The sequence below is a fragment of the Mobula hypostoma genome, chromosome 5 (assembly GCF_963921235.1).
Source record: "Mobula hypostoma chromosome 5, sMobHyp1.1, whole genome shotgun sequence".
Taxonomy (NCBI): Eukaryota; Metazoa; Chordata; class Chondrichthyes; order Myliobatiformes; family Myliobatidae; genus Mobula; species Mobula hypostoma.
Window position 1 is genome coordinate 135,252,819 of NC_086101.1, and position 26,846 is coordinate 135,279,664.

At 36.9% G+C, this 26,846-nt stretch overlaps 1 protein-coding gene across 3 annotated transcripts in view; it reads left to right on the forward strand.

Annotated features, from left to right (window-relative positions):
- ptbp3 (polypyrimidine tract binding protein 3) overlaps positions 1–25,958 on the forward strand; it is an 80,835-nt gene extending 54,877 nt beyond the window's left edge. For 2 of the 3 annotated variants that reach the window (XM_063048958.1, XM_063048961.1), the window contains 10 exons: positions 3,505–3,669; positions 4,584–4,694; positions 11,081–11,276; positions 13,878–13,952; positions 14,432–14,568; positions 16,820–16,853; positions 17,170–17,262; positions 18,736–18,952; positions 19,730–19,807; positions 23,248–25,958. In XM_063048958.1, coding sequence (XP_062905028.1) covers positions 3,505–3,669; positions 4,584–4,694; positions 11,081–11,276; positions 13,878–13,952; positions 14,432–14,568; positions 16,820–16,853; positions 17,170–17,262; positions 18,736–18,952; positions 19,730–19,807; positions 23,248–23,380 — 1,239 coding nt within the window. In that variant the 3' untranslated portion in view covers positions 23,381–25,958. The remainder of the gene's footprint in view (positions 1–3,504; positions 3,670–4,583; positions 4,695–11,080; positions 11,277–13,877; positions 13,953–14,431; positions 14,569–16,819; positions 16,854–17,169; positions 17,263–18,735; positions 18,953–19,729; positions 19,808–23,247) is intronic. The other variant, XM_063048960.1, reaches the window with a different exon arrangement.
- The last annotated feature ends 888 nt before the right edge of the window (positions 25,959–26,846 follow it).

Consider the following 26,846-nt stretch of genomic DNA (forward strand, 5'->3'; position numbering starts at 1 on the left):
ATTGAATATATGCTTACAATGCACAATGTATGGTACAAATTGTTGATTATGTCGCAACACAAATGGACCTGCTGCTTATCACCTGACATGTGTTATTAAATGACTTTTCATGCTGACCCATAGGGTTTTATATGGTGCTCCATTCAAACATCTGGTAATACATTTGGTGTTTTATCAAACATGCCTTTGGCAGCTTTTCATGGCTGGAATTATGTCAGTTGCCTTAACGTATGGCATACAGAACAAAACAGTAAGGGCACTTCGGCCCACAATGCTTTACTGACCTTTTAACCTACTCCATGATCAATCTAACTCTTCCCTACTATATAGCCCATAACCTTATATTTTTTCTTCAATCCATGCACCTATCTAAGAATCTCTTAAATGTCAACACCCCACAGTGCACTTCAGATGCTTGCCATTCTCTGACATCTCCCTGAAACTTTCTGCCATTAATCTTTGTCCTTTGTCCTTTGGTATTAGCCATTGCTGCTCTGTAGAAAAGGCACTGGCTCTTCACCCTTATAATCTTCAGAATCAAGCTATTGTGAAATTTGTTGTTTTGCAGCAGCAGTAGAGTGCTCTACATAAAATATGCAATAAATTAAAATTTTAAAAAATATTAAAAAATCAGTGCAAAAATAGTGATAGTGTTCATGGGTTCATTGTCCATTCAGAAATCTGATGGTGGAGGGGAAGAAGCTGTTCATTGTATGCTTTCAGACTCTCTGTAGTAATAATGAGAAGAGAGCAGGTCCTTGGCGGTAGGAGTCCTTAATGATGGATGCCGCCTTTTTGAGGCATCACTACTTGATGCCCTTGATTGGTGGCCATATAATAGTGCTCATGATGGAGCTGGCTGAGTTTTCAATTCCCTACAGCTTTTTTTTTCTGATCCTATGCAGAGGCTCATCCAGACTAAACAGATGCAACCAGTTAGAACGTTCTTCATGGTAGAAGTTTGCTGGAATTTGGTGACATACCAAATCTCCTCAAATTCCTAATTAAATATAACTGCTGATGTGCTTTTTTTCATGACTGCATCATTAGCCCCTTCCCTCTTTCCTCTCCAATCAGATTCCTCCTCTGTCAACACTTAACCTTTTCCACCTAGCTTTTTACTTCATTCCCCTCCCCCATCCACCTGGCTTCACCAACCACCGTTTAGCTTGTACTCCTTTCTCTTCCCCCACCACCTTATTCTGACTTCTTCCCCCTTCATTTCCTGTCCTAATAAAGGGCCTTGTCCCAAGAAATTGACTGTTTATTAATTTTCATAGATGCCGCCTGACCACCTGAACTCCTCCAGCATTTTGCATTTGTTTCTCTAATCCAGTCAGTATCCGCACCTTCTCTGAAGCTTCCACATCCTTTCTATAATGGGGTAACCACAACTGAGCACAATATTCCAAGTGTGGTCTAACCAGAGTTTAACAGAGCTGTAACATTACCTTGTGGCTCTGAAACTCAATCCTCTGACTAATGAAGGGTAACACCATATGTGTTCTTAACAACCTTATATATACGGACAGTGGGCCCCAAGGTTCCCCTGTTTCACAATGCTAAGAATCCTGCCATTACTCTACTTTTAAGTTCAGCCTTTCAAAGTGTATCACCTTACACTTTCCTGAATGGACCTCCGTCTGCTATTGTTCTACATTCTGTGACCTACAACAACCTTCTACCCTAATCAGAACACCCCAAATTTCATGTCACCTGCAAGCTTGTTAACCAACCTTTTCACTTCCTTATACAAGTCCTTCATAAAAATCACAGAGCAGATATCCTTATAGAACACCACTAGTCAAAGCTTCAAGGCAGAATGCACACCCTGTACTACTATGACCCTCTAGCTTCTGTGGGTTAACTACTTCCAAATTCTTGCTGCCAAGTTACCCTGGATCTCATGTCTCTCTGGAGAGCTTTCTATGGGGAACCTTGTCAAATGCCTTACTAAAATGCATCTACACCACATTCAGTGCTCTACCATCACTGGTTTAGTTTTAGTTCAAAATCAATCAAAGCCATGAGGCATGACCTGCTCCTCACAAATTCAAGCTGACTAACCCTAATAAAACTGCTTCTCCAAATGCTCATAAATCCAGTCCCTAAAAATCCTCTCCATTAGTTTGTCTACCACTGATGTAAGACATATTCTTCATTCATGGCCATTAAAATATAAGCATATTTAAGACTTGTAGCACAGGAGCCACTGGCAATGAACAGCACATGTTTAAAGATGCTTTTGGAATCTGTATCCAAAAATTATTGCATATTGCATTTTATCTGGACATAGACTACTCCGTGATTTGATGTGCAACATGAAAAGGCCATTCAAAAATAATCTTACAAAACCGAAGTTTGGAAAATGTCTGTTGACTTCTCAGGAAGTGCAGTTCCAAGGTACTAGAATTACTGAAATTGCTAGATATTACAGGATGGGTAACTATCATTGAGTAAGTTGAGGGTAAAGGAGCCAGGTCTAAATGACTCATATTTTGCTAATTATCTTTAGGGTCACAGAATTTTACATGTATCTGTATATACTACAGTTATTTTTGTGCTAATAAACTAGGTTAGTTGTTATAAACTCAATTTTTAAGCGTGCCACTAAAATCATCGAGTAGTTGTAACTTTCATTAAATTTTAAATCCTTAGTCTTGCATACATTGTGCAAGCTTCCATTCTTGTCTTTTGGTGCACTTGTGGTTCGCAGCTTCACTTGTGAATTCTTGTACTCCCTTTGTTATTGGTTATGTTGTTTGTTGCAGACTACAAATTCAACTGTGGTCAAAGCTGACAGTTTCAGAATTAATGATTGGTAACTGGTTCATTTGCGATATGACAGTTATATGTGTTGCTGGTTATATCCACCAGGCACACAGCTGACTGAATGGAAATGCCAAATACTGGAACTAAAATTTGTTATTGCACTTAAAATGAATGACCCAGGTGAAGATAGTGCTAAGTTATCTGTTGCAGAAACTTTCCAGTAAAATTGTGAAGCATGGGATTAGAATTCAATTTCTTCTTCTCTGCCCACAAGGCATTCCAGCACATCAATATAACTTGAACCTCCACTCTCTTACAAATCTGTAGGCTTTTTTTAAAATAGGCTTGCATTTTTTTTTTAAACGAAATAACATCAGAATTTATTTTCCCAGCCAGAGTTTAGGCACTTGTGGTCATTCTTGATTGAGGCTTGATATCAGATTTTGTCTGAATGTTCCTACATAGGATTGGGGTGTTAAAATACTAGTAAGTAAGCAAGGTAACTTGGAAATGAATGAAGTTATACTTGATACTTTTTAAGGATGAATTTTCCTTTAACCCTTGCTGGCAATTTATCATTGTGTTCTTTAAACTAACGTTATTTTTCTGTGAGAACCTGCTCCAAAAATGCAGGTATGCTATCAACTCTTTCAAAAATTAATTTGTGTTCAAGGTGCCCATATAATTTTTGTGAAAAGTTGTAATTTGTAAAAAATGTAATTTTTTTTACAGCGCACTCAAGCTGCTCTGCAGGCATTAAATGCAGTGCATACCAGTAATATGTCGATGGTGGGCAGCACAGTTAATGACGGGGCACTGCTTGCAGGCCAAAGTTCTGTCTTGCGCATCATTGTGGAGAACCTTTTTTATCCTGTTACTCTGGAAGTCTTGCATCAGGTAAGGATTGACAGCTTCAGTAATTTTAGCAGATATTTCAGATGAAATGAAGCAGATTAGTTAAATGTGCAGAATTTGTTCTGGGAAATTGCGTGCCATTTGGCTTCAATAGTGCTAATGGTTGAAAATGGTAGATCCAATTAAGTTGCTTTCATAGTTCAGAGTATCTAACAAAAATTGCTTTGGTAAAACAAAATATACTGCCCTAAAGTAATCCTTGTATTGCTTTGAGGACCAGTTACATTTCCGCTTGCTTTGCAGTTATGGAATTTGATTCTATTTCATTTGAATGGCAACCAGCAAATTTTAAACTTCAAAAGTAAATTTTATTACAGAGCACATGCATGTCACCACTGAGATTCTTTTTCCTACAGGCATACTCAGCAAATCGATAGAATAGTAACTAAACAGCATCAATGAAAGTTCAAGTAGAGCATAAAGACGACAAACTCTAAATTGAAATATAAATAGCAATAAATAACAAGAACATGAGATAACAAGATAGAGTCCTTAAAATGAGATCATTGCTTATGGAACTATCTCAACAGATGAGTGAAGTTATCCTCTTGTTCAAGAGGCTGACGGTTGAGGGGTAGTAACTGTTCTTGAACCTGGTGGTGTGTACCTCTACCTGATGGCATCAGTGAGTAAAAGCATGGTGAGGATCTTTGATGATGGATACTGCTTTCCTACAACAGTGTTTCATGTAGATGTGCTCAATGGTTGGGAGGGCTTTACCTGTGATGTAATGGGCCAAATCCATGGCCTTTGGTAGGATTTTCTGTTCAAATGCACTGGTGTTCCCATACTAGGCCATAATGCAGGCAGTAAATAAACTTTTTTTTCAGGACACATCTATAGAAGTTTGTTGAAGTTTTTGATCATTCTGATGCAGTTTGTTTTTCTTCCAACAGATCTTTACAAAGTATGGGACTGTGCTGAAAATAATCACTTTCACAAAGAATAATCAATTCCAGGCGCTCCTTCAGTATGCTGATCCAATGCATGCACATCATGCTAAGCTGGTTAGTGTTGGGTTGAGCAGGAACTCCATTTATTTGTTGTTTCTTTGGACCAAACAAACCTCGTTGTTTATTCATCTTGTCTTTTGTGAAATTAATTTTTGAGAAACTTTGCAGATAACAAATCCTACTGCTGTAACGAGTTCCTATGTTCTCCCCATGATTGTGTGTGTTTCCTCTGGGTACTCTGGTTTCAACCCACAGTCCAAAAACTTATTGGTTTATAGGTTAATTGATTGTTGTAACTTGTCCTGTCATTATGCTAGGGTTATATCAGGGGCTTCTGGGCAGATTGCAATTTGAAAATCCTCCCTCATAAAGAAACCAGGCCTGGGTTAATTGAATTCTCCTCGGTCAATCCTCATTATTTCAAGTATCCTAGGGACCATACGTTGACACTGTATTCAAGGTGATGTCTCGTCTGAGCATTATATAATTGCTAGAAGATATATTTACTGTGGTTCATAAAGACCAACTTGCCTCTCAAGTTCCAAGTTGTCATACCTGCATATGGCCATCTTGGACATCTAAGTCCATCTGGGGAAAACTTTGCTGTCCTGCAACGTTTTTATTGCCTTTTTGTTAAAGGTGTTGCCTTGTAATATAATGAATCAACAGTGCCCATATCTGTTATCTATCTATGCCCTCTGAAGCCTTTTGGGATCCACCTCCATTTAAATTGACATCCAACTTGATAACAACAGTAAAATTAGGTATATTGCAGCTGCATCTAGATTGTGAGTATGGATACTGGCAAAAATGCTGGGGGTTAACCTCGCGATAGACTGGCTTCCTATCCGGGGGGGGGGGGGGTAGTCTTGTACGTACTGTCAGTTGCTTCTTGCCACGGAAACCGGCATAAGCACCAGCCTGATGGGCCACAAGGCTCGTGACAGATTTTAATCTTTAATCTTCTTAGACTTGAGGTTTACTGTCTTTTGAAACCCATCTAATAACACCATGAGATTGTGTGGTAATGTAACAATTCAGCCCAAGTCTTCCCATCAGAATCATCCCCCTTTAGTCTTCATATTTAATTTCCCTTTTTATCAATTTGAGTAAATTTGAACTCCCTTGCATGTGAACTGCCTGCTTAAATATGTTTGTGTTATTTTTCAAGTCTTAATTGTTTAATATTTTTCCCCAAAATAATTATGCTTTAATACAGACTTTCAATTTATCTGCTTTAGTATTTTGTGAAAGTATTGGTAGCATTTGACTAATGTAACACCTTGCAATAATTTTAATGTGTAAGATTTTTCAGCATTCACTCTAATGCTTTAGTGGCTGCTTTGTGAACCATTTTATGTTCATGCCAGACAAGTTGAGAATCATATAATACTTTGCTGATTAATGCTACATGTTGGAGCTTCCACACTTAATTTAAAAGGAATGTCAAAGCTGAATGTAGTTCTGCTTTCCACTCAACCCCCCCATCCCCATCCTCATCAAAAAGCATGATGATACTTGGCTTCATGTTTTGTCTTTGAACTGCAGCCCAAGGTAAGGAGAATGAGCAGGATTTTCCTCTTCAATGTTTTTTTAAAAAAAACATGAACATATGATTCTTTGGTCATTATAAACAGCCTCCTTAATATTCAAAGCATCACTGAGCATAGTTCTTTCCCTTGGATATACAATAGTGCTAGAAAGTTTGTGAACTCTAGGATTTTCTCTGTTTCTGCATAAATATGACCAAAAATGTGATCAGATCTTCACTTTTCTTAAAAATAGATAAAGAGAACCCAAATAAATAAATAACACAAAAAGCAGTATATTCATTTATTTATTGAGAAAAATGATCAAATATCACATTTGTTGGAAAAAGTATGTGAACCTTTGCTTTCATTAACTGCTGTGACTCCCCTTGTACAGCAATAACTTCAACCAAACATTTCTGGTAACTGTTGTTCAGTCCTGCACATCAGCTTGGAGGAATTTTAGGCCATTCCTCCTTACAAAACTGCGTCAATTTTGGGATGTTGGTGGACTTCCTTCCCTGAACTGCTTGTTTCAGGTCCTTCCACAACATTTCTATAGAATTAAGGTCAGGACTTTCACTCAGCCATCCAAAACATGAATTTTCTTTTTAAACCATTCTGTTGTTGATTTACTCTTGTCTTTCAGATTATTGTCTTGTTGCATTATCCAACTTGTATTAAGCTTCAGGTGATGGACTGCTAGCCTGATGTTCTCCTGTAAAAGGTCTTGATACAATTTTGAATTCATTGTTCCCTCAACAACTGCAAGCTGTCCAGGCCTTAAAGGGATTGGGGGTATGGAGGGAAGGCTGGTACAGGGTTCTGAGTTGGATGATCAGCCATGATCATACTGAATGGCGGTGCAGACTCAGAGGGCCGAATGGCCTACTCCTGCACCTATTTTCTATGTAAAGCAGCCCCACAGCAAGGTGCTCCTTCCACCACCATGCTTCACAGTTGGGATTAGGTTTTGGTGTTGGTGTGCAGTGCCCTTTTTCCTCTAAACATAGCAATGTGCACCTCTGTCAAAAACTTCAAATTTTGCCTCGGAAGCATTGTAGAACATCCAGGGTCTTTTACAAACTTGTGACGTGCAACAGTGTTGTGTTTTTTTTTGGAGAGCAGTGGTTTCCTCCGTGGTGTCTTTTCATGAGCACCATTCTTGTTCAGTATTTTTTGTATACTATACACGAGAACAGAGACTTTAGCAAGTTCTAGAGATTTCTGCTGTTACCCTTAGGTTCTTTTTCACCTCCTTCAGTTGGGCTCTTGGTGTGATCTTTGCAGGATGCCCGCACCTAGGGGGAGTAGCAACAGTACTGGGTTTCCTCCATTTGTAGACAATTTCTCTTACTGTGGACAGATTAACACTTGGCTTTTTAGAACTGCTTTTGTAGCTTTTTCCAACTTGCATGCGTATCTGCAATTCTTGCTCTAAGGTCCTCTGAAAAGTTGTTTTGATTGAAATAGTACACATAAATAGATCTTTCTTGAGAAGAGCAGGCTTTGTCAATAACCTGACTTTTTTTATGTATTGGGCAGGGCACCTCTATAACCCACACCTCCAACCTCATCCCATTAATTGTAACAACTGACACCAAATAGCTTTTGTAGAAGGCACTACCCCCAGAGGTTCACATACTTTTCCCAACAAATACATGCAATATTGCATCCTTTTTCTCAATAAATAAATGAACAAGTACAATGTGATTTTGGGAAACTGAAAGTCGACAATTCACCTGGGCCAAATGGTGTACACCTCAAAGTTCTGAAAGAGTTAGCTGAAGAGGTTGTGGAGGCATTAGTCATAATCTTTCAAGAATCACTGGATTCTGGAATGGTCCCTGAAGACTGGAATATTGCAAATATCACTCCACTCTTCAAGAAGGGAGAAAGGCAGAAGAAAGGAAACTGCAGGCCAGTTGGTCTGATCTCAGCGATTGGGAAGACATAGCTTAACAAGCTACAAGCCCATGGTATTACATGCAAGAGTCTAGCATGAATAAAGCAGTAGCTGATTGGCAGGAGGCGAAGAGTGGGAATAAAGGGAGCCTTTTCTGACTGGCTACTGCTGATTAGTGGTGTTCCACAGGGGTCTGTGTTGGGACTGATTCTTTTTACATTACTTGGATGATGGAATTGATGGCTTTGTTGCAAAGTTTACAGATATGAAAATAGGCGGAGAGGCTGGTGGTTTTGAGGAAGTAGAGAGGCTACAGAAGGACTTGGATTGAGGGAATGGGCGAAGAAATGGCAGATGGAATACAGTTTTGGGAAGTGTATGGTCATGGAGTTTGGTAGAAGAAATAAAAAGGTTGACTATTTTCTAAATGGAGAGAAAAGGAGGTGCAAAGAAGCCCTTGTGTGGGATTTCCGAAAGGTTAATTTACAGGTCGAGTCTGTGGTGCAGAAGGCAAATGCATTGTTAGCATTCATTTCAAGAGGACTAGAAAACAAAAGTAAAGATGTAATGTTGAAACTTTATAAAGAACCAGTGAGGCTTCACTTGGAGTATTGTGAGCAGGTTTGTGCCCCTTAGAAAGGATATGTTGAAACTGGAGAGGGTTCAAAGAATGTTTATGAAAGTGATTCCAGGAGTAAATGGCTTATCGTATGAAGTATATTTGATGGCTCTGGGTTTGTATTCACTAGAATTCAGAAACCTGTTGAATGTTGATACAGTGGATGTAGAGAGGATGTTTCCAATGGTGGGAGAATCTAAGACCAGAGGACACAGTCTCTGAATAGAGGTGCATCCTTTTAGAACAGAGATAAGGAGTAATTTCCTTAGCCAGAGAGTGGTGAATTTGTGGAACTCTTTGCCACAGGCAACTGTGGAGGCCAAGTCTTTATGTATCTTTAAGGCAGAAGTTCATTGATTCTTGATTGGTCATGGCATGAAGCGAAATGGGGAAAAGCCAGAAGATTGGGGCTGAGAGGAAAATTGGATCAGCGACGATGAAATGGTAGAGCACACTTGATGGGACTAATGGCCTAATTCTCATCCTATACAGTATCTTATGGTCTTTACATCTTTAGTGTTACCTATTTCATCGGGTTCTGTTTTTCCAGTTTCAGACTTGTGTGAAGATCTGATCACATTTTAGGCCATATTTATGCAGAAATGGAGAAAATTCTACGGGGTTCACAAACTTTCTAGCACCACTGTATTTGGCTGACTGGTTAAATTTGCAGGATGGTCTTCCATAGAAACTCGGTATATAGATTTTGGATCAGATTGACCGAAGGGTTTAGTACCTTAAAAAGAGATCTGAACAGAACCTCATTGTGTAGAACCTTTCGTACCCTGACAGTCTGGATGTAAATTTGTGTTCACAATGATCATTTTTATCCTTGTTACTTCTGACTTTAACTTGATTTATACTGAGTGTTGCATTAATTATATTAGTATTTGTGCAGTTTATAAGCAACTGTCATAAATGTTGTTTGTACCTTTTTCTTAGCTTCACTCAAATTCTACTTTTTTTTCTGAGTTAAAATCCTTTAGTATCAGCTACTTTTGCATTCCGAGTGTTTGTTTTTAAATTTAAGTATTCTGAGAGGTTTATCTCCCAACTTTAGTTAATTTGCATCCGCATTTACAGCTGAAGCAGCTGTTAGTTTGTATATGCTATGAATTCAGTTGTCTTGTTTCAAGTGCTGCTTACATTCCAAAAATGAGCATTCAGCCTTTATAATACTTTTCCTCCTTTTATTCTAGAGTATGTTTCAGAATGTTGTTTAGAGTTGCTTTACCTTTTGATTTAAATTTCCTCTCACTAGAGCTCTCTTTGCCGACTCTTCCCACTCCAATGAATTGATTAGCTGTGATGCTAGTGCTAGCCCTAGTTGAAGCAACACTGCCGATGGTGCCACTCTCACCTTTACTCACTTTTGGTGCCATTGTCCCACATTATTTGAAACCCATTTTGTTCGCACCACTCTGAGTTGCATATGGAAGTCCCTGATCTTATTTAACTCAGTGCTAACCTGGTTAATGGGGTAGTCATTCAGAGTTTATTGCTGTAGTTTTGGTTCTGATTGTTAATATTTTAAAATCTTTGCTCAGTCTCCTTCAGAACTTTTAATCTCCATGTTAGTTGTTTCCTGGTATAACAACTGCATTTGATGCAGAAGTGTTCTGAACCTGAACACCGGCTAAGCCACACAAAACCTTTTGGAGCTGTGTGTTTTCCCTTAATTAACCTGTCCCAATCAGCAGAATCTTCCTTTTCACTCTATCTTGGTTGATACCATGTGTTCTCATTGCTAGCCTTCTGTAATCTCTGCTGTCCACATAAGCTGGAACAAAATAGCGCTTGTGCAAAGCAACCTCATGCATCCACCTGTCTGTCACTAGCCATGCCATTCTAAACCAACCCTCTTGACTATCAAATTGTTCCGTGCTTAATTTGACTGTTATATGACCTCAAGGAATAAAATGACCATGTGACTTAGCTGCCCTTTGTTTTATAATGTCACTATTTCAGACGCAGCCTCTCAACTCTGAGCCTATCACCTGTTCTACCAGGCATGTTTTAATTCAGTTTATATCATTTTAAATATTTAGTTGCATCTTACCTATCATTGTACTGTTCACTCAACTTGGATAGAGTACCATGGGAGTTAACTGAATATATGTATCCTTGTGATACAGTATATTTTGCTGGAATGGGGGAGAGATTCCCCCCCCCAACTTGAAGTGAGTTATTAGTAAAATATTATACCTACCTGTAATTGAAGTACAGTTCCATGCCAGGTTGCAGTATGGCTCATGCTAATTTGTAATAGCTATAACAAGCAGGCAAAACTAATAAATATTTTGCCCCTATCGTGTCATTATTCTGTAAGAGGCAAGTATTTAGCCAATTTTGCTTTACTGCATATAATGTTGTTCTCTGATTTCAGGCATTAGATGGGCAAAATATCTACAATGCCTGCTGTACTTTGCGTATCGAATTCTCAAAATTGACCAGCCTTAATGTTAAATACAACAATGACAAAAGCAGAGACTTTACACGCCTTGATCTTCCTTCCGGCGACGGCCAGCCCACTGTTGACCCTCCTGTGGCCGCCGCTTTTGGTAAGGAAACTTCACTTCTAGGTAAATACATAATGACAGGTAACTTTTTAAATTGATGATCCTTCTGTTTAGATGACCCTGTTCTACATCAGATAACTAGCTTGGCACACTTTTCACTTTTGTCCAATTAGAACTATTGCCTGCAATCTGGAGAATCTTTTTTGGGGTGGTGAGATCTTTAAAGTTATCTTTAAAAATAATTTTAAATGCAACCCCTAAAAGATGGTAGAAGCAAATTCAATACTAGTGTGGGGGTGGGGAAAAAGTTGGATCTTTAGCTACTTAAGTAAAATTCACAAATGGGGGGGGTAAAGCTTCAGAGTGCTGTTCAATGGCAAATATTTCCAGAAGGCTGGCAAAGGCATAATGGCTGAACAGTAGCTAATGTTAACTTCCCTTATCCTGTTGTCTCAATAACTTGTGTCTCTCAATCTCTTACAGAACTTAATGTACGATCTGTATCGCAAAAGGCCTGTACCAACCAGCCTCTTGATCAGTATTCATACTGACTTGTATTGCATGAATTGACTGTAACAAATTGCCTCCCAAAGAAACAGGAACTTTTAAATTGACATTTTTAGGGGGCAGTTGCCCTGGAATACTGTGCATAAGATTATTCTAGATACTCTAAAGGAAGGATAGTTAATATTAAATGTATATTAAACAGCAAATTTTTGCTTTATAAAGCACTATTTGTTTGATTTTGTGTATTTGCTAAAAGTCTGAGTGACATTTAGTAAATACAGAGAACTATCTCAGCTGGTTTAATGTAGTTAGTATAGTAGGACGATCCTTGCAATTAAGTTATTTGGGCAATTTCCTTGTGTGGTTTGGATCTATCAAGAGATAGAAAACTATGCATTAAGGTTATATATACCAAAGAGACATGTGTTTGCCAGTTGACAATTTTTGAGAGAGTATTTGTACTTGGCCATTGTATAAGCATGTATAGATCTTAGTGATTTGTTCAAAGACAAGAATAGTAAATATTCATATTGTTTGAAGTTCATTGCATCAACAGTTAATGTGTTCTTTGAATTAGATACTAAATGTCTTGAGTCAATTTTTTTGTATTCAATATTGCCAAGTTCCTTTAAGTATTACCGGCATTGATTAATATTGCTTTCCAAAGAATGTTGGAGGGAGGGTGTTCGAAAACACAGGCTACCCATTTAATTATTTGCAACTGACAGCTTTTCTTGTACTTGAAATTGTAATCAAATATTAAAGGTATCTCTTTTCGGTAAAACTAGCAGACGGATTTTGAAACTTCAGTTGTACCAAAAATTGACTTCAAGAGAAAACATTTGTATGCTACTGAGGCAGTATGTCAGGGATTAACTTTGTTAATTTTGAAGCAATGTGTTTTGTGATTGGCTAACAATTTAAATGTGCACCTGCTGAACTAGTCAGAAATTGAGTTTACACAGCTAAGGGATTGAATTGATTGGATTGTACCCCCTTTTAGTTCATCTCAGCAAGTAAATCAAAGCACAGTTGAATTGTTATTACCGTTCCAATTTTGGGAGTCAAGTCAGCTGTACTTAATGTAGTTATTTTTGTAGTGATTGAATTAAAAGCAGTTAACTGAAGATCAGGATGGGGGTTTTTTAAAAAACTGGAAGAGGCTGCAATAGTGTTTCATTTGCCATTCCCATTTGTCTTTGAACTGTGACAATTTTAGATGAAAAGAGTCTGGCCTTAGTTGCTGAATTACTGACAGACTATGCGTAGGTGGGAGTGCTCCCTCCCCAGACCCCAAAGGTGTACTTTACACCAAGCTTGAATGCCTAGGATTGAAGCTGAACTGATGATTTCAGAACAATATGTTTGGATAATTAATCAAGAGACCCAAACAAAATTATGCTATTTTGCTTTATTAGTGTTAGAAAATGTGCAATTTGATTTTTTTTTTGCATCACTAGTGACTCGGTACCTTGCGGATGTAATCATTCAGTGATTATTTTTTTAACAAGTGATTTTTTTTTGTTTATCAAGAAATTTTGTTGCAAAAGGATATCTTCCTTCTGAACAAGGAATTCTGGGGATCATGTGTCATAAGAATACCCTTGGTAGCATTTCCCATAGCACAAACCTGTACATGCAGCAACCATTTAGAATTGATTGTTTTTCTCTTTGCTTCATGAGGAAATAATTGTATGTCCTACCTGTTCAGACCTTTCTCCGAATATAAACTGAATTGGCTGAAGAAAGGGAGTGGGAGTGAATGGCAACAACACTCAATCTGGAGTAAATATGCTGATTTATCAACCAGAATGAGTTTTCATTTCATGGTGTAATTATCGTTTCAAAGGCAGTTTCAATGTAGGCGAATTAAATCTTGTGTGCAAAAACTCTACATTTCTAGAATAATCTTTGTAAATTATCCCTATGAGGTTTTCTTTCAATTGCAAGTGGAAGTTGTAGCTGGCAACACTTGATTGCATATGTAATCTACTATGTAAATATTGTAAAGCAAGGAACTGCTACTCCATTGTAGAGAGGTAATTTAAGCAGTTTTTTTTTAAACATTAGTGCATTGATTCTAAAAGAGAAAGGACTGTCAAGAAGTAAAATGGGATATGTGATTTAAGTAACTCTAACTTAATGAACTTTTGATAGGTGCACCAGGTATCATCTCCAGTCCCTATGGCGCTGGTGGATTTGGGCCTGCTGTTGGCTTCCCTCAAGCTGCAGGTTAGTAAGCTCCAATCATTGATAATGGACTTCAATGTATTAGCAGATTATAATATTCCTATTTATAGTCAGCAATTTGGGGAATACCTTTTATGGAATAGCAACTTTAAAGAGCTGAATTTTTTAAACCCTGGGCAAATGCTGAATGCTGGAGATCAATTTTAGTTGCTTCATTGGAATTTTGCCTTTCCCCTAACATGGGCATCATCATCTGTGTGTCAATTCTCTATTGTTAATAAGTGCGTATTTGGGATGATGTGGCTTTTGTTGTTACCATGTGTTCCAGCTAGAGACTTGAATGTTTTTTTCTGCATTTATTGTGATATTCTAGATGGTTACTATTCCATTGAGTTAGCAGCTTTAAAGATGTGGAAGAAAATAATTATCAAGTATAGACTTTATATTGGTCTTGTGTTTTGTGTGGCATTTGTTCATTATGCACCTGACATGTTTAATGCTAAAGTCCTTTCGGTTTCCAGGCCTTTCTGTTCAAGGAATCCCAGGAGGACTTGGACATCTTGGCCTTCCACAAGCTGCAGTAGGAGGTCGTCTAGCGATGCATGGAATGGGCCCAGCAGTAAATTCAGTCTTACTGGTCAGCAACCTAAACCCTGAGGTTGGTGCCATCATTATGTATTGCAATTTCTCCACTCCTTTGCAGATGATGTTTTATAATTTGAAATGATTTTTGCTAAAGTAGTAAATTGGGTTCTGATTTGTATGTTGAACTTTATCAAAGTAATATTTGAGTTTAGAATGATGTGGCTACAGCAAAGCTGTTCATTTGGAAGAATTGGAGACTGATGATGGCTTCTCGAAGGAGAGCTGTAAGGATATGTTACAACCCTGAGCATCCACATTCCAGTTTTATGTAATCAGGACTCAAATTTATGACTGTCAGTTTTGGACTTCTAATATAATTTAGTTTTGGCTTGTAGTTTTGAGGTCTTTTAATTTCCATTAGCTGCAACAAAAGCCAATACACTCTGCTGAGTGCTAATCAGCACCAGGGCAGCATTTTTGCCTAAGGCTCTCTCTATAATCTGTGGTGGTTTTGTACCATTTATAAATACACAATACATTCCAGTGCTTTGCAGAATTAATATGGTAACATTGAACAGTTGAAGGAACCTAATTGTCATTTGTACAGACATCATTATCAAATATGTGCTTTTGACTGTTTAATCTTATTTGAATTAGTCTGGGTCATTATGCTTGTCTATTGGTTGATTTTGTCAACCATGTAGTTGATAAACTTTGAAAACCTTTTGGCAGCTCATTGTACAGGAATTTAAAGCAAATCAACAACCAGTGCAGCATATTTTAGCAAAATAATGAGACTGGCAAAGCCTAGCCAAATGTAACCAAACTTGCTTTCTACAAATGTTAAGTTGCCTGTGTACCACCTGGCAAACACAAATGTCATCTCACCTTAACATCATTAGGAGATTTCTCATATTAAATCTTCTCGCAGTGTTCTTGCATTGCGTACGAATAAATACTGAACTTGCCAGGAATGCTCATATCCTGTGCTATAGAAGTGAAACTGCCCAATAGCTGGTAAATATCTTGCACCATTATGATTTTAATGAAATTGGAATGAATATTTGACTTGGTCTACAGTATTTTCATACTAGTCAAGGATTTGTCAGAAGTTGTTACTGTTAAAATATTTATAATTAGTATCTCATCTATTGATTTGGTGGTTTTCAGGGCAACTTATTACCTAAACGTATGCATGCTTATATGTATTCGTATTCTGTTCTCAAACTTTTTCATGGAATATGGATGTTACATCTTCATGGTATATGCTTTTTTTCTATTCCACAGTGCAACTTTCCCATTACAGTTGAGTCTTACAACCCTAGGTGACTGAAAACTTGAGTCATTTCCCATATTTTAAACAGTGCATTTACTTTAATGGAGATTTGCCCTGCCTTTTAATTTTTTCTTTTGAAGATCAAATGAAAATATTTTCATAAGCAACTCCTTATTCACAGTAATTTGTTTTATTTTTGACATTAACTGTAATCTTTGAATCATTATGTAGGAGATTGATCAAATGTCATATCAAATTTAGTGCAATTGTTTTTTCTGAAGAATCCTGAGTAAAAATAATTTGAGATGTTTGGCTTGCATTATACATTTCTTTGAGTAAAGCAACTGCCACCAAAACTATCTTTTGTTAACATGGGGAAATACTGCTGCCTGATGTGCAGTAGGTAGTGAGAGAAGTTGCATATATTTTTGATGTTGCGCTTTTATTTGACCCTGGATTAATCTTTTAATTTTGAAAGTAATGCTGTCCGGTACATCTGAATTTTAGGAAAAAAATTAATGCTGTTTCCTGCAATTATTCTGAATAACCAAAACTAAATGGATGCTCAAATATACTCAATTAGCCTTGAATTTCTCTTTGGTCGATTTTTGGTTGCATCTGGAATGAAAACCAAGAGCAATGAAATAAGTTGTCTTTTTTTTTTGCATCATTACTGTCTTACTATAAGTTAGGAAAGGTTTTCAACGCATCTACATAAATGTCTCGCTGTGGAGGGGTGAAAGAGGGATAATACTTTTATATGCTTTGAACGTTTATTTACTGACTTTATAATGTTTCTTTCTTTTCCCCCCTCATTGTCCTGCTTCGTTATTCCATCATTTTTCCAAAACTTGACAAATCAACAAACTTTCCCAAAACGGCACATCTACTGCATTTGAACCTCCTTTACTTTTTTGTTGTGATCAAAACGAATTCTCTATGGATCAAACTGGCCTTCAACTGTAATGCTGAAACTCTTCGATACGGGGGACTTGATGTTTGTCTCCGGTCCATCTTGTGCTGACTTGTTTTGTTCCCCCTACTGCAGAAGGTTTCACCTCACTGGCTGTTCATTCTCTTTGGTATGTTGTCATTTCCACTGCTATTTTATTATGAATTATTTTGCATTACTTTAAGTTGATATTTTAATCCTTCAACAGAATCTTGCATCTATGCTGTCAATGAATTTTGCTAAGTATTAAATGCATGAGCTACTTGGTGTTTTTATTTTGCAGTGTAGCATTTGTTAAAACGTGCACATGTCTTTTTCAGTGTTTAATTTTTTTATAATCCTTCCTGCAATTTTTGTCTCCATTTAAGCTCTTGTTTTAATTGCTATTGAAGTTGTCTCATCCATATAAAATTGAAACATTTTTTTTCCCTTTGGTCATACTAAAGGAGTTTATGGTGATGTGCATCGTGTGAAGATACTGTTCAATAAAAAAGAAAATGCCTTAATACAGATGGCAGATGCAAACCAAGCTCAGCTAGGTAAGGGTTAACAAATATCTTCGTAGCATTTCGTCTAAATCACAGGTGGCAAATCTTCTTGAGAGCCTGTACCCAAATTGATGATTATTTAAAAAATATCTTATATACATGGTAATTTTGAACAGAACCTATCATTGATTAATAAATAACAATAATTCTGGAATTTTTAAAGAAAAAAAAGATGAGTCTTGTTGCTTAATGTGTATTCATTGCTTTACTATTAATAAAACTATAACAGAGACAGAAGTAAAGCTTTTTCGAAAATCTGTTCATAAAGTTGTATGCTGAGTGCTAAATTGTCTTTTTGCATCATTACTGTCTTACTATAAGTTAGGAAAGGTTTTCAACTCATCTACATAAGTGTCACGCTGTGGAGGGGTGAAAGAGGCACATTCTCTAGGTTCAGCAATTTTGATAAATATTCATTAATGTGTTGCTTGATAGTTTTACACTTCTCCCTTTTGAGGGTATGCCAAAACCAAAACAATCATCAAAAGCTTAAATTTGAAGTATGAACTTTTAACTGTACTGGAATACTTATTGTCCTAGTCATTGTTGAATTCAGAAGTCTTAATAAAAGCACATTACCACCTTGAAGTCACTAATCTATACTATTTTCTTCTCTAACCTGAACTCCAAGATCAATATCTTAATTATTGCCCAATCTATTATTTACAAATTCTATTCATGTTGTTTCTTTTCGTATTGTTCTCTTTGCATTTACTTTGATTTGAATCCAGCATCTTGGCTGACCTTAAAATTTTTCAATACAAATTTCAGTCTTTGCAACACATAGTTATTATAGTGGTACTTTTATGTTTGGATGTATTTTCAGGAGCAAGTGTGCTTGTGGAATCTTCACTAATATTTATTTTGCATTGCTTTTATTACACATTGTTGGTGTTTCACTACATAGTGGGGCTGTATGCCACTGAGATCAAAGTTTCACTGCTGAAAGTATCAGTACAAGATGGGGAATTACACTAACTTACAGACACAGCAGATGCAACCTGAGTGGCTTTTTTTTTGCAAAGAATAGAAGCATAAGTAATTGAGTGTTTCCACTTCAGACCATAAATACTAAAATGAATGTACTCTGCAGGATTACACTAAACAATGTAATACACATAAAATTCTGGGAGATCTCAGCAGGTCAGGCAGCATCTATGGAAATGATGAAAACAGTTGAAGTTTTGAGCCAAGGCCCTTCTTCAGGACTGGAAAGGAAGGGGGAAGACACCAGAATAAAAAAATATGGGGAGAAGGGAAGGAGGGCTAGCTTTGGATAGCCTATTCTGCAGAATCTCTTGCATTTATAATGTAGCATTGTAGATAGTTCATTAAATATGTTAAAGTTATATTCAATCTGGCTTAATTGTTTCTTAAATTCATTTGTTTCAGACTTGAAAAATTATGTAGGGTAGTGTTTGTTGTAATGTTGAGTCACAAGTACAAATGTTCTATTCTGTCCAGCCATGAGCCACCTTAACGGCCAAAAAGTGCATGGCCGAGTTTTGCGTGTGACATTGTCAAAGCACCAGATGGTCCAACTTCCTCGGGAAGGACAAGAAGATCAGGGTCTGACAAAGGATTACAGCAATTCTCCACTTCATCGCTTCAAGAAACCAGGATCTAAGAACTTTCAGAATATTTTCCCTCCATCATCCACCCTACATCTCTCAAACATTCCGTGAGTAGCTCAAATGGATGTCTAATGAAGAACTTAAAGCATATATGAAAGTAGCCCATTGATGTGGAAGACTAATTGAGGAATAATTCTAATAAGATGCTGCATTATACAGTGGGTTAATTAATTGCCAATCTTTGAAAATATTTTCTTAATCAGCCTTTCAAACTTGTTCAGGCAGATTTTAGGGCAGAAGTATTTCCAACATGATTACTTTGCAGTGTAGTGACTTAACTGCTTGGTCTGAAATGCAGTTTATCCCAGATGAGTTGCATTGTACTGTCAGAGCTACTGCAGAGTAAATGTATTCCTTGGATTGGTTTCCTGTTTCTACATCATGCTTTGGAAACAAAATTGGTCTAATCTTCCTAATTCTGATTCACTCTTCGCACTTAAAGAATTCATTCAATATTTTCTTTTGGCCTGATGCTGGTTTTGTGCAGTAGCATGTCCAAGCATCGCAAGTTAAATTGTATGTGACTTGTACATCTATACGTTCAGCAGCTTGGTAAGCCAAAACCATATATTTGTGTTAATTTTGTAGAGTTGGCATCTAAAGCCTGAATTTGAATTAATGTAATATCACCATTGATCAACCATGACTTGTATATGTAATTCACTAATTATATGAAATTTTCATAAAACAATTTTTAAAGCTTTAGACACACCTACTTGCACTGTTTTTCTTTAGTAATTGCATATGCATTTGGCATCTTTCATGAATTAAGCAAGTTTCTACCTTAATGTATTGTATATAAGAAAGTCTTTGTCCATTTATAGACCTTCAATCACAGACGAGGATCTGAAGAACCTTTTTGAAAGTGCTGGATTCTCAGTGAAAGCCTTCAAGTTTTTTCTGTAAGTCCTGTATTGTACTACAGGTTCTGTACGCAATCTGTTTAATGTTAACCAGTTGGTTGGCAAGGTTGGGTAGGTATGTTTACTATTTGCAGATTTCTCATATTGCTGTATGTGCCACTCCTGTGGTATTTCTACTATTTATTTGATATACCACATGGTGCTATGTATGTAATCCATGAAGATCTGTAACAGATTTGTAATGTGCCCACACTGTTATCTAAACTTGCAAACATTAAATGTTAGTCAAATGACAGTTATAACTGGTTTGTGGTCCACATTGATTAAAGGATTTTCAGTTACATTGCATCTTTAGCCAGATGTGATTTCCAACTAATTGAAATTTGAATTGAGACATAATTTTCCCCAAACAAATAAAAGCTCTGTCTCCCCTTCATTCCAAAAGAAAAGCGCCTATCTGATGGTCATGAGCAAATATGCCCTTTAAGTAGTGGAAAAACTTGGGAAGCATCAGAGACCTCTTGTTGCAGACCTTTTGTTTGCTCTTTTCCCTAGTTGTTTCTTCTGGTTGTTTGATCTCAATATGTTACTGGTTATGAAATGTGATAAGGGTCAGTGAATGGATATTGCCTTATAGACATAAATCAAGAAGAGTACATGCGCTGGCTATTTGAAATCAGAATGCAAATATTGTAAGCAGCAGATGGGACAATATCTATGGATGGAGAAACAAACAGCCCATTTGTGTTAGTTTACAGTATTTAACTGCTGGGATGTTTTGTTCCATGATCACTTGATCAGATTGAATGAATTAAAGTGACTGAAGAGAGGCTTCTGTGAATGATTTGAGGAAGAATCTAAGGTAGATCATCCATGCACTTTTGCACCTGAGTATAACCATAAAATGATTTGGAAAAGACTCACTGATTTGCAAATTTTTCTCTGTGCTTGCTTTAGAGGTGGTGCGGAGAAGATTTACAGGGGTGTTTGCTCAAATAGAGGGTTAATATCTGAGTAGAGGTTGAACAGATTGATGGAGCTTATACTCACTGGGATTTGGAGGAATAAGCCCCAGTGTCAAAGGAGGGGGACCGCCTTGGGTGAAGGGGCTTGTCCATTCTGGGGAGCTCATTCGCTTTTGTCCCCCCAGACATTCAGCTCTCACCTGTGGCTCCAAGTAATTAGCTGCATGTGACAGCGGCCACACCCAGTACACTGCTTCAGCTGTGGGCTATAAACCAGGTGAGGGTGGCTGGCAGACCTCATACACAGGTAATATATGGATATGCCTGTCGTAGCATGTGAAGTCACCTCTGGTGGACTGAGCAGATGAGATCAACAGTGAAATTGAAAGGCCAGGGTGGTTCTGCAACACATGATGTGGTGTGGAAGAAATCACGGTCATCTACTACAACCAAGGACATCCCCAGTTTGTGACAGCTGCTAGTGCCACTGGACCTGAGAGGGTGAAACTGCAGTGGCTTTTCCATTTTTAAAACACACTCGCACAGGTCTCCTGTTATTGGACATGACAGGGAACCAACATTAGAGGCATAGGTATAATGCTCTAATTTGTTCTGTATTTCACTTAAATGTGTAATTTGTTACTCATGTAAATAGTCCTTTTAAAAACTATTTTCATGAAATTTTAGCTAATTGGGGCAGTCGCTTAATTGGACCAAAATGTCTGGTTCCCATGTGCCCCAATTAACTGGAATCCACTAAGTGGAAGTGATCTTTTGTTTACTCTTCTATTCAAATCTCATAATATAGATCAGCACAACAGTTGTCTATCAGATTGTTTTGTTTTCTTTTGGTGTACTGTGTATAAGAACTCAGAACTCAGCATCAATATTGTCTACTTTTACTGCTTTTAAAAACACACAGCTTTCCTGTTTTATGCATATTATTTTATCTGCCTTGCTCTTGCCTACTCACTCAGCTAGCCTAAATTCATTTTAAAACATCCTCCTTACTTTATCACATCTAATTTTGTAGCTTTAGCAAACTGAACAGCAACAAGGCCTTGAAAGCCAAAGGGTCAAATGCTGGCTTTGGAATGCCCTAATGCTTTGATGGATGATGAAGTTGTGTCTGAACTTGTCTCCTTTCAAAGTGTTTGTAACTTTTGTTTCCAAATGGCTTTTTATTCAAACTCCAAAAGTTGAAAGCTTGGAAATTTAAATATTGGATTGAAAGGTCATTTTTCTGAGACTTAATATTCCTATTGAAGTTAGTGTAACTTCCAATCTTACAGTCTGGCTTGAAGTGCAGTGGCACCAAATGTTGCTTGTGATTTCTGACTTTGTGTCTCACTGACTCAGACTTGAATCCCAGTTTCTGGTATTTGGATCTGTGAACTTTAGCCAAACAAGATCTGAACCATTTGTATAAATTGTTCATGCATGCAGATATTTTCAAAGTATTTCTAAAAAAATATTATTGCATTTTGTGCTGAAGAACTTGTCTTCAGTGGACTGGGCATAAAATCACCAGAAGAGAGAATCACAAGATATTTTTCATATTTGTCAGTTTTTTTAAAAAATAACCTCCCAATGTTTTGGCATGCAGTAATTTGAGTACAATGCTTAAGGTTTTATTTCTCAGCACTCTCAAGTTGCTTATTAATACTTTGCAAATATTTATTGGACTGTTAACTATTACAATGAATTTTGGTTACTGAGGATGCATTGGGACCAGTACATTTTGGCCCTGTTAAGTGCCTACCCCATTTATGAAAGTTTCAAGGAAATAGTGAGAAAGGTATATTTTAAAAAAAGACAGACTACAGTTTAACTGAGTAATAAATTATGTATTTAAATGCAATACAAATTAGAACATTACCAGTGCTGCTTCTGTACTATAAAACTGTATTAATTCCTAATAGTTATTGACAGAGGAATTCATCCAGTACGTTGCTGTTCTCTTGATTGATGGTAGATGGCTTTTAATTTGGGGTTTTTTTTGGCCGATGTCAAATCTTTCCATGGCATCTTGGCAAGGATGTGAAACTTCTTAAAGTCAAATTAAAAAACAATTATTAAAAATCACTGCTTTTTGAATTAGTATTCTTTGGCCCAAATGGAAAACATAACACGAGTACGCAATTGGCGCTGTTTGAAACTGTTTGCTCTAAGCATAGTGCACCAATTGATGCTGGTTAGAAACTGTTCAGTAAGTCTCCTGTCCCAATTGAGAGGCATGGTGCCTCAAATAATGGAAAGGATCCTGGCTAATTTCTTTTTTTGTTCTTTTGAAGTTTTCCCAAATAAGTGGCTGCCCCGGTTTACCAGAATCCATTGTATTTTGGAACATGCAGTGGTTTGGATACAAACAATTCATAGGTTGTGTATTTGTCTTTTGAAGTTCCTTACCCAAAGTTACCTCTTGGCCAAAGATTGAACAGTGACATATAGAATCCTGCCCTTTAAGAAACTGTAAATGTCTCTCTCATTTGAGTTATTTTCTTTGTATTGCAGGAAAGACCGTAAGATGGCTCTTATCCAGTTAGACAGTCTTGAAGAAGCAATCCAGGCCCTCATTGACCTTCATAATCATGACCTTGGAGAAAATCACCATCTCAGAGTGTCCTTTTCTAAATCCACAATTTAATAATTCTTTTCAGTATAGACTGGGGACCACACAAGTGGTAAGATAGCATTCAGACAGAGACTGAAAACCAATGACCAACCATGCCTGCAAGAGATGTTTAGATTAATGATTTAAGTGGGACACACAAAGTGGAGTTTCTCATCTTGAGTGACTTTCCTTTTATCTATCTGTTGACTTCAATTGATACCAGTTTTCTTTATTTTTTCCATAAGTGCAGGTTTGTTGCAAGCAATCAGCAGCCATACATGTTTATTCACCTGTTAGTGGCTGGTTTAGTGATTGAGAATTTTTTTTCCAAAAGTTTACAATCTTGGGAAAGGGGAAAAATCAGGTTTGATCTACATGATTGTCACACTTTAAAAACAAATATTTTAGTAATTTTTCTTGGCAGGGGAAGATTAAACATCATGGGTTTTCATACCACTGAAGATATGAAAAAATCAATTATTTACTGTGTACTTGTTTAATTATCATGTGCCTTATTATCCATTTACCAATTAGATTAGAAGCTTTTTTTCTGCATTTTCTTCAGTATATGTATTATGGATTCTTTTAAAAGGGACCTTTTGTCATTGTAGGTTTTAGGTAATTTTCTTTACACATTTTGCAATGTTGGAAAATCTGCTACATGCTTAAATTTGAATTACAATTTAGTACACAGATGGGAATAACAAATTTTCTTCCTCATCAGGCAGACTGTTGATCCATGTTGTTTCCATCCCAGTCAAGGGCTGCAGATGTGCTACAGCAAAACTTCTGCAGGAGGCATAATTGAATAAGTTTTACCAGTTCAAAATGCCTGAAGTTTTTTTTTTGCTTTCCTTTCCCTTGATCTACAAGATGCAAATGGCTTCATTATCTTATCTGTGTGCTAAAGTTTTTTTATGATATCTTTGAATATTTCATTTATTTCAAACTGTAGCTGTTAAGTTTAAGAATGTTAAATGTTGGCTTTTGTTTTGAGGGAATTTTTGGCTTTTGAATGTTTCAGTGTAGGTACTTTAAGTCCTCTCTGAACATGTGTTTTTTTTTTAATGTGATTTTGTTAGACTCTAGCTAAATATCCAGCAATTTACATTAGGCTTTTGTTTTATTGAATGATCGCTGGACTAACTGCAAGTCTAGAAAACATCTTTAACTCTTCCATTCTGAAAGAATACTTCAGAGCTACACAGACATTGCAAAGCTGCAACTAAACCATGGTTAGAACTATTGATTTATTAAATACAAGACTTTTTAGTCCCATTCAAGTGGAATTCTAAAGGAGTACACACTTGACAGAAAAGAAAATAGTGAATGATTCACTAAAATAGGGAATACAAGCTTTTATTTCAGGGTTTCAGAGAGAAAAAAGGACCAAAGTTTATGTGCCTTCAATAGTCAGTTTATTTTCTGTTCCCTCCCATTTAACTTTTTATTGTCTTTAAAGCTAAAATAGAGATGTGAATGTAGTTTCAAATATAAAAGGAGGCAGAATGAGAGAAATAGAATAATTTGTTTTTCCTTTGCAAAGAGGTGTTTAGTTTGCACCAGGCTTGAAAGAGAGAACACTAAAGGTCACTAACTTGTACTAAATCAGATTTTTTTTCAGCACTGTCATGCTGAGCATTGAACCACTTCATAAAAGAAGTGTCTTAAAAGAATCTTTCAGAATTGCACAGTAATTTCCTCACCAACAAATTTGGTGCCCTGAGCCAGAATTCTACCAAAGTTGCAATTCTGTTTTCACCATTCCCTATTTCAGTCTAAAGGGTGCTGCATTATGCCTTTGTTCTTAAATACTGAACAATAATGTAGCATTCATAACAGTGAAAGACTGTTGTACTCTGTGCTGAATTAATTAACATGGGCTCATCCTCAGTGCGAGTTGCATCATTGTCTAAGTGCTGGTGAAATTTCCATTAAGAGAGTTAAATAGACTGACACAGTGAGGTGTCACTTTTTTCCCCCAAATTTAAAAACTTACCTTTGTATGACACAGAAGAGAGAGATTTACACAGTTGGTATCCCAGATTTGTGATGTACTCTAGGTCAATATCAGACATGTAAATGCATACATTCAGTCATGGGGGGTGTCGCCTACGTTCAGCACCCTGTATAACTAGGTTTGAGACCTGCAGTTTTGTTTGTAGAATGTCATTGGAATGCTTCTACCTGAGTAGTTAGACAAAGGTTGTAGCATTTTCTGTGAAATATTTAAACTCTTTCAAGCTGCTTCCCTTATGACATTCAGTCATCAGCAGGTATATAGGCTTTCCTCCCTGTTCCTTCATGTACTTGATCTGTTCTTAAAATTCCTGCCTTTTTGAGTTTGTAAGAATGTTCAGCAGACAAAGTGAAAATGCTGTAAATATTTAAACAACTTTTTTTTAAATGAGGTTTTTGGGAACAAGTAAAAGTACAAACTGGTTTTTATATGAAAACATTGATTGTCTTGTATATTTTGATAAGCAACAGTACCAGGTTTCATTTGTAAAGCAGTTTGTGTCAAAAGTGGAAGAAACAAAATGGATTCCATTTCTGTTGAGATTTGTTTTTAATGCACAGATAATGAAATATTAAAAATAATATTTTCTAATTGTTTATTGCATGTGTCTGTGTAAAGTGTTCCATTTCTTTCGTTGTGTACACTTGTATGGCCTTGATGATCTTTCCTCTAATTGTAGCATGCTTTCAATAAATGTCATGACACCTCTTTGATCTTCCTGCCTCTTTGTCTAACGCTTTTAAATTCCTTTTTTCCTTTTATTCTAAATCAGAGGTTCCCAAACTGGGGAAGTGTAGGGAGGATGTGAGGGAGATGGTATGCACTGAAATTTGTATATTATTTCAGGCAGTTATTAGTGCCTATCTATCCCACACATCAGATTATCAGCTGAATAGCATTTGCAGTACTTTTTCATTGGAGTTAAGGCTGACCTTGGAACAGCAGATTTTGCTAAGTTAACTGTTCTCTTGTGATAGTGGAGAGATGAATGTGATAGGTCTCAGAGCATGTCTAGTCAAGGAGGTCTCGTTAATTTTCCGAACAAGCTTGTCTGTGAAACTGCAGTCCATTTCATCCGTGGTCTTTCACTGTTTGCATTACATTAATCAGAATCCAAGCCTTTTGCAGAAGGGACCATCTGCAATGACGGAATGCATATAATTGATGTAACCATCTTGATTTCAATACTCACATTTTAACATTCAAGCACACTACATTGGTGCATTGTAATTGTAATCATTTCATCTTGAATCTTAAAAATTTTGTGCAGTGAATCTGATGAACTCCAGAAAAATACTTTGCAGCTAGAATTCCATAAAAAAACAGGCTTGACATCCAAGCAAAATTTGATTTCTAAGAGGGGAAGTAGGGAGATCAAAGTAACACATTTCAAGAGGAGCCTTATTTTTATTAAAAGTTTGGAAACCTCTGCTCGAGATCTAATAAACGATTTTTTTTGTATCTTTACCTCAATACAAT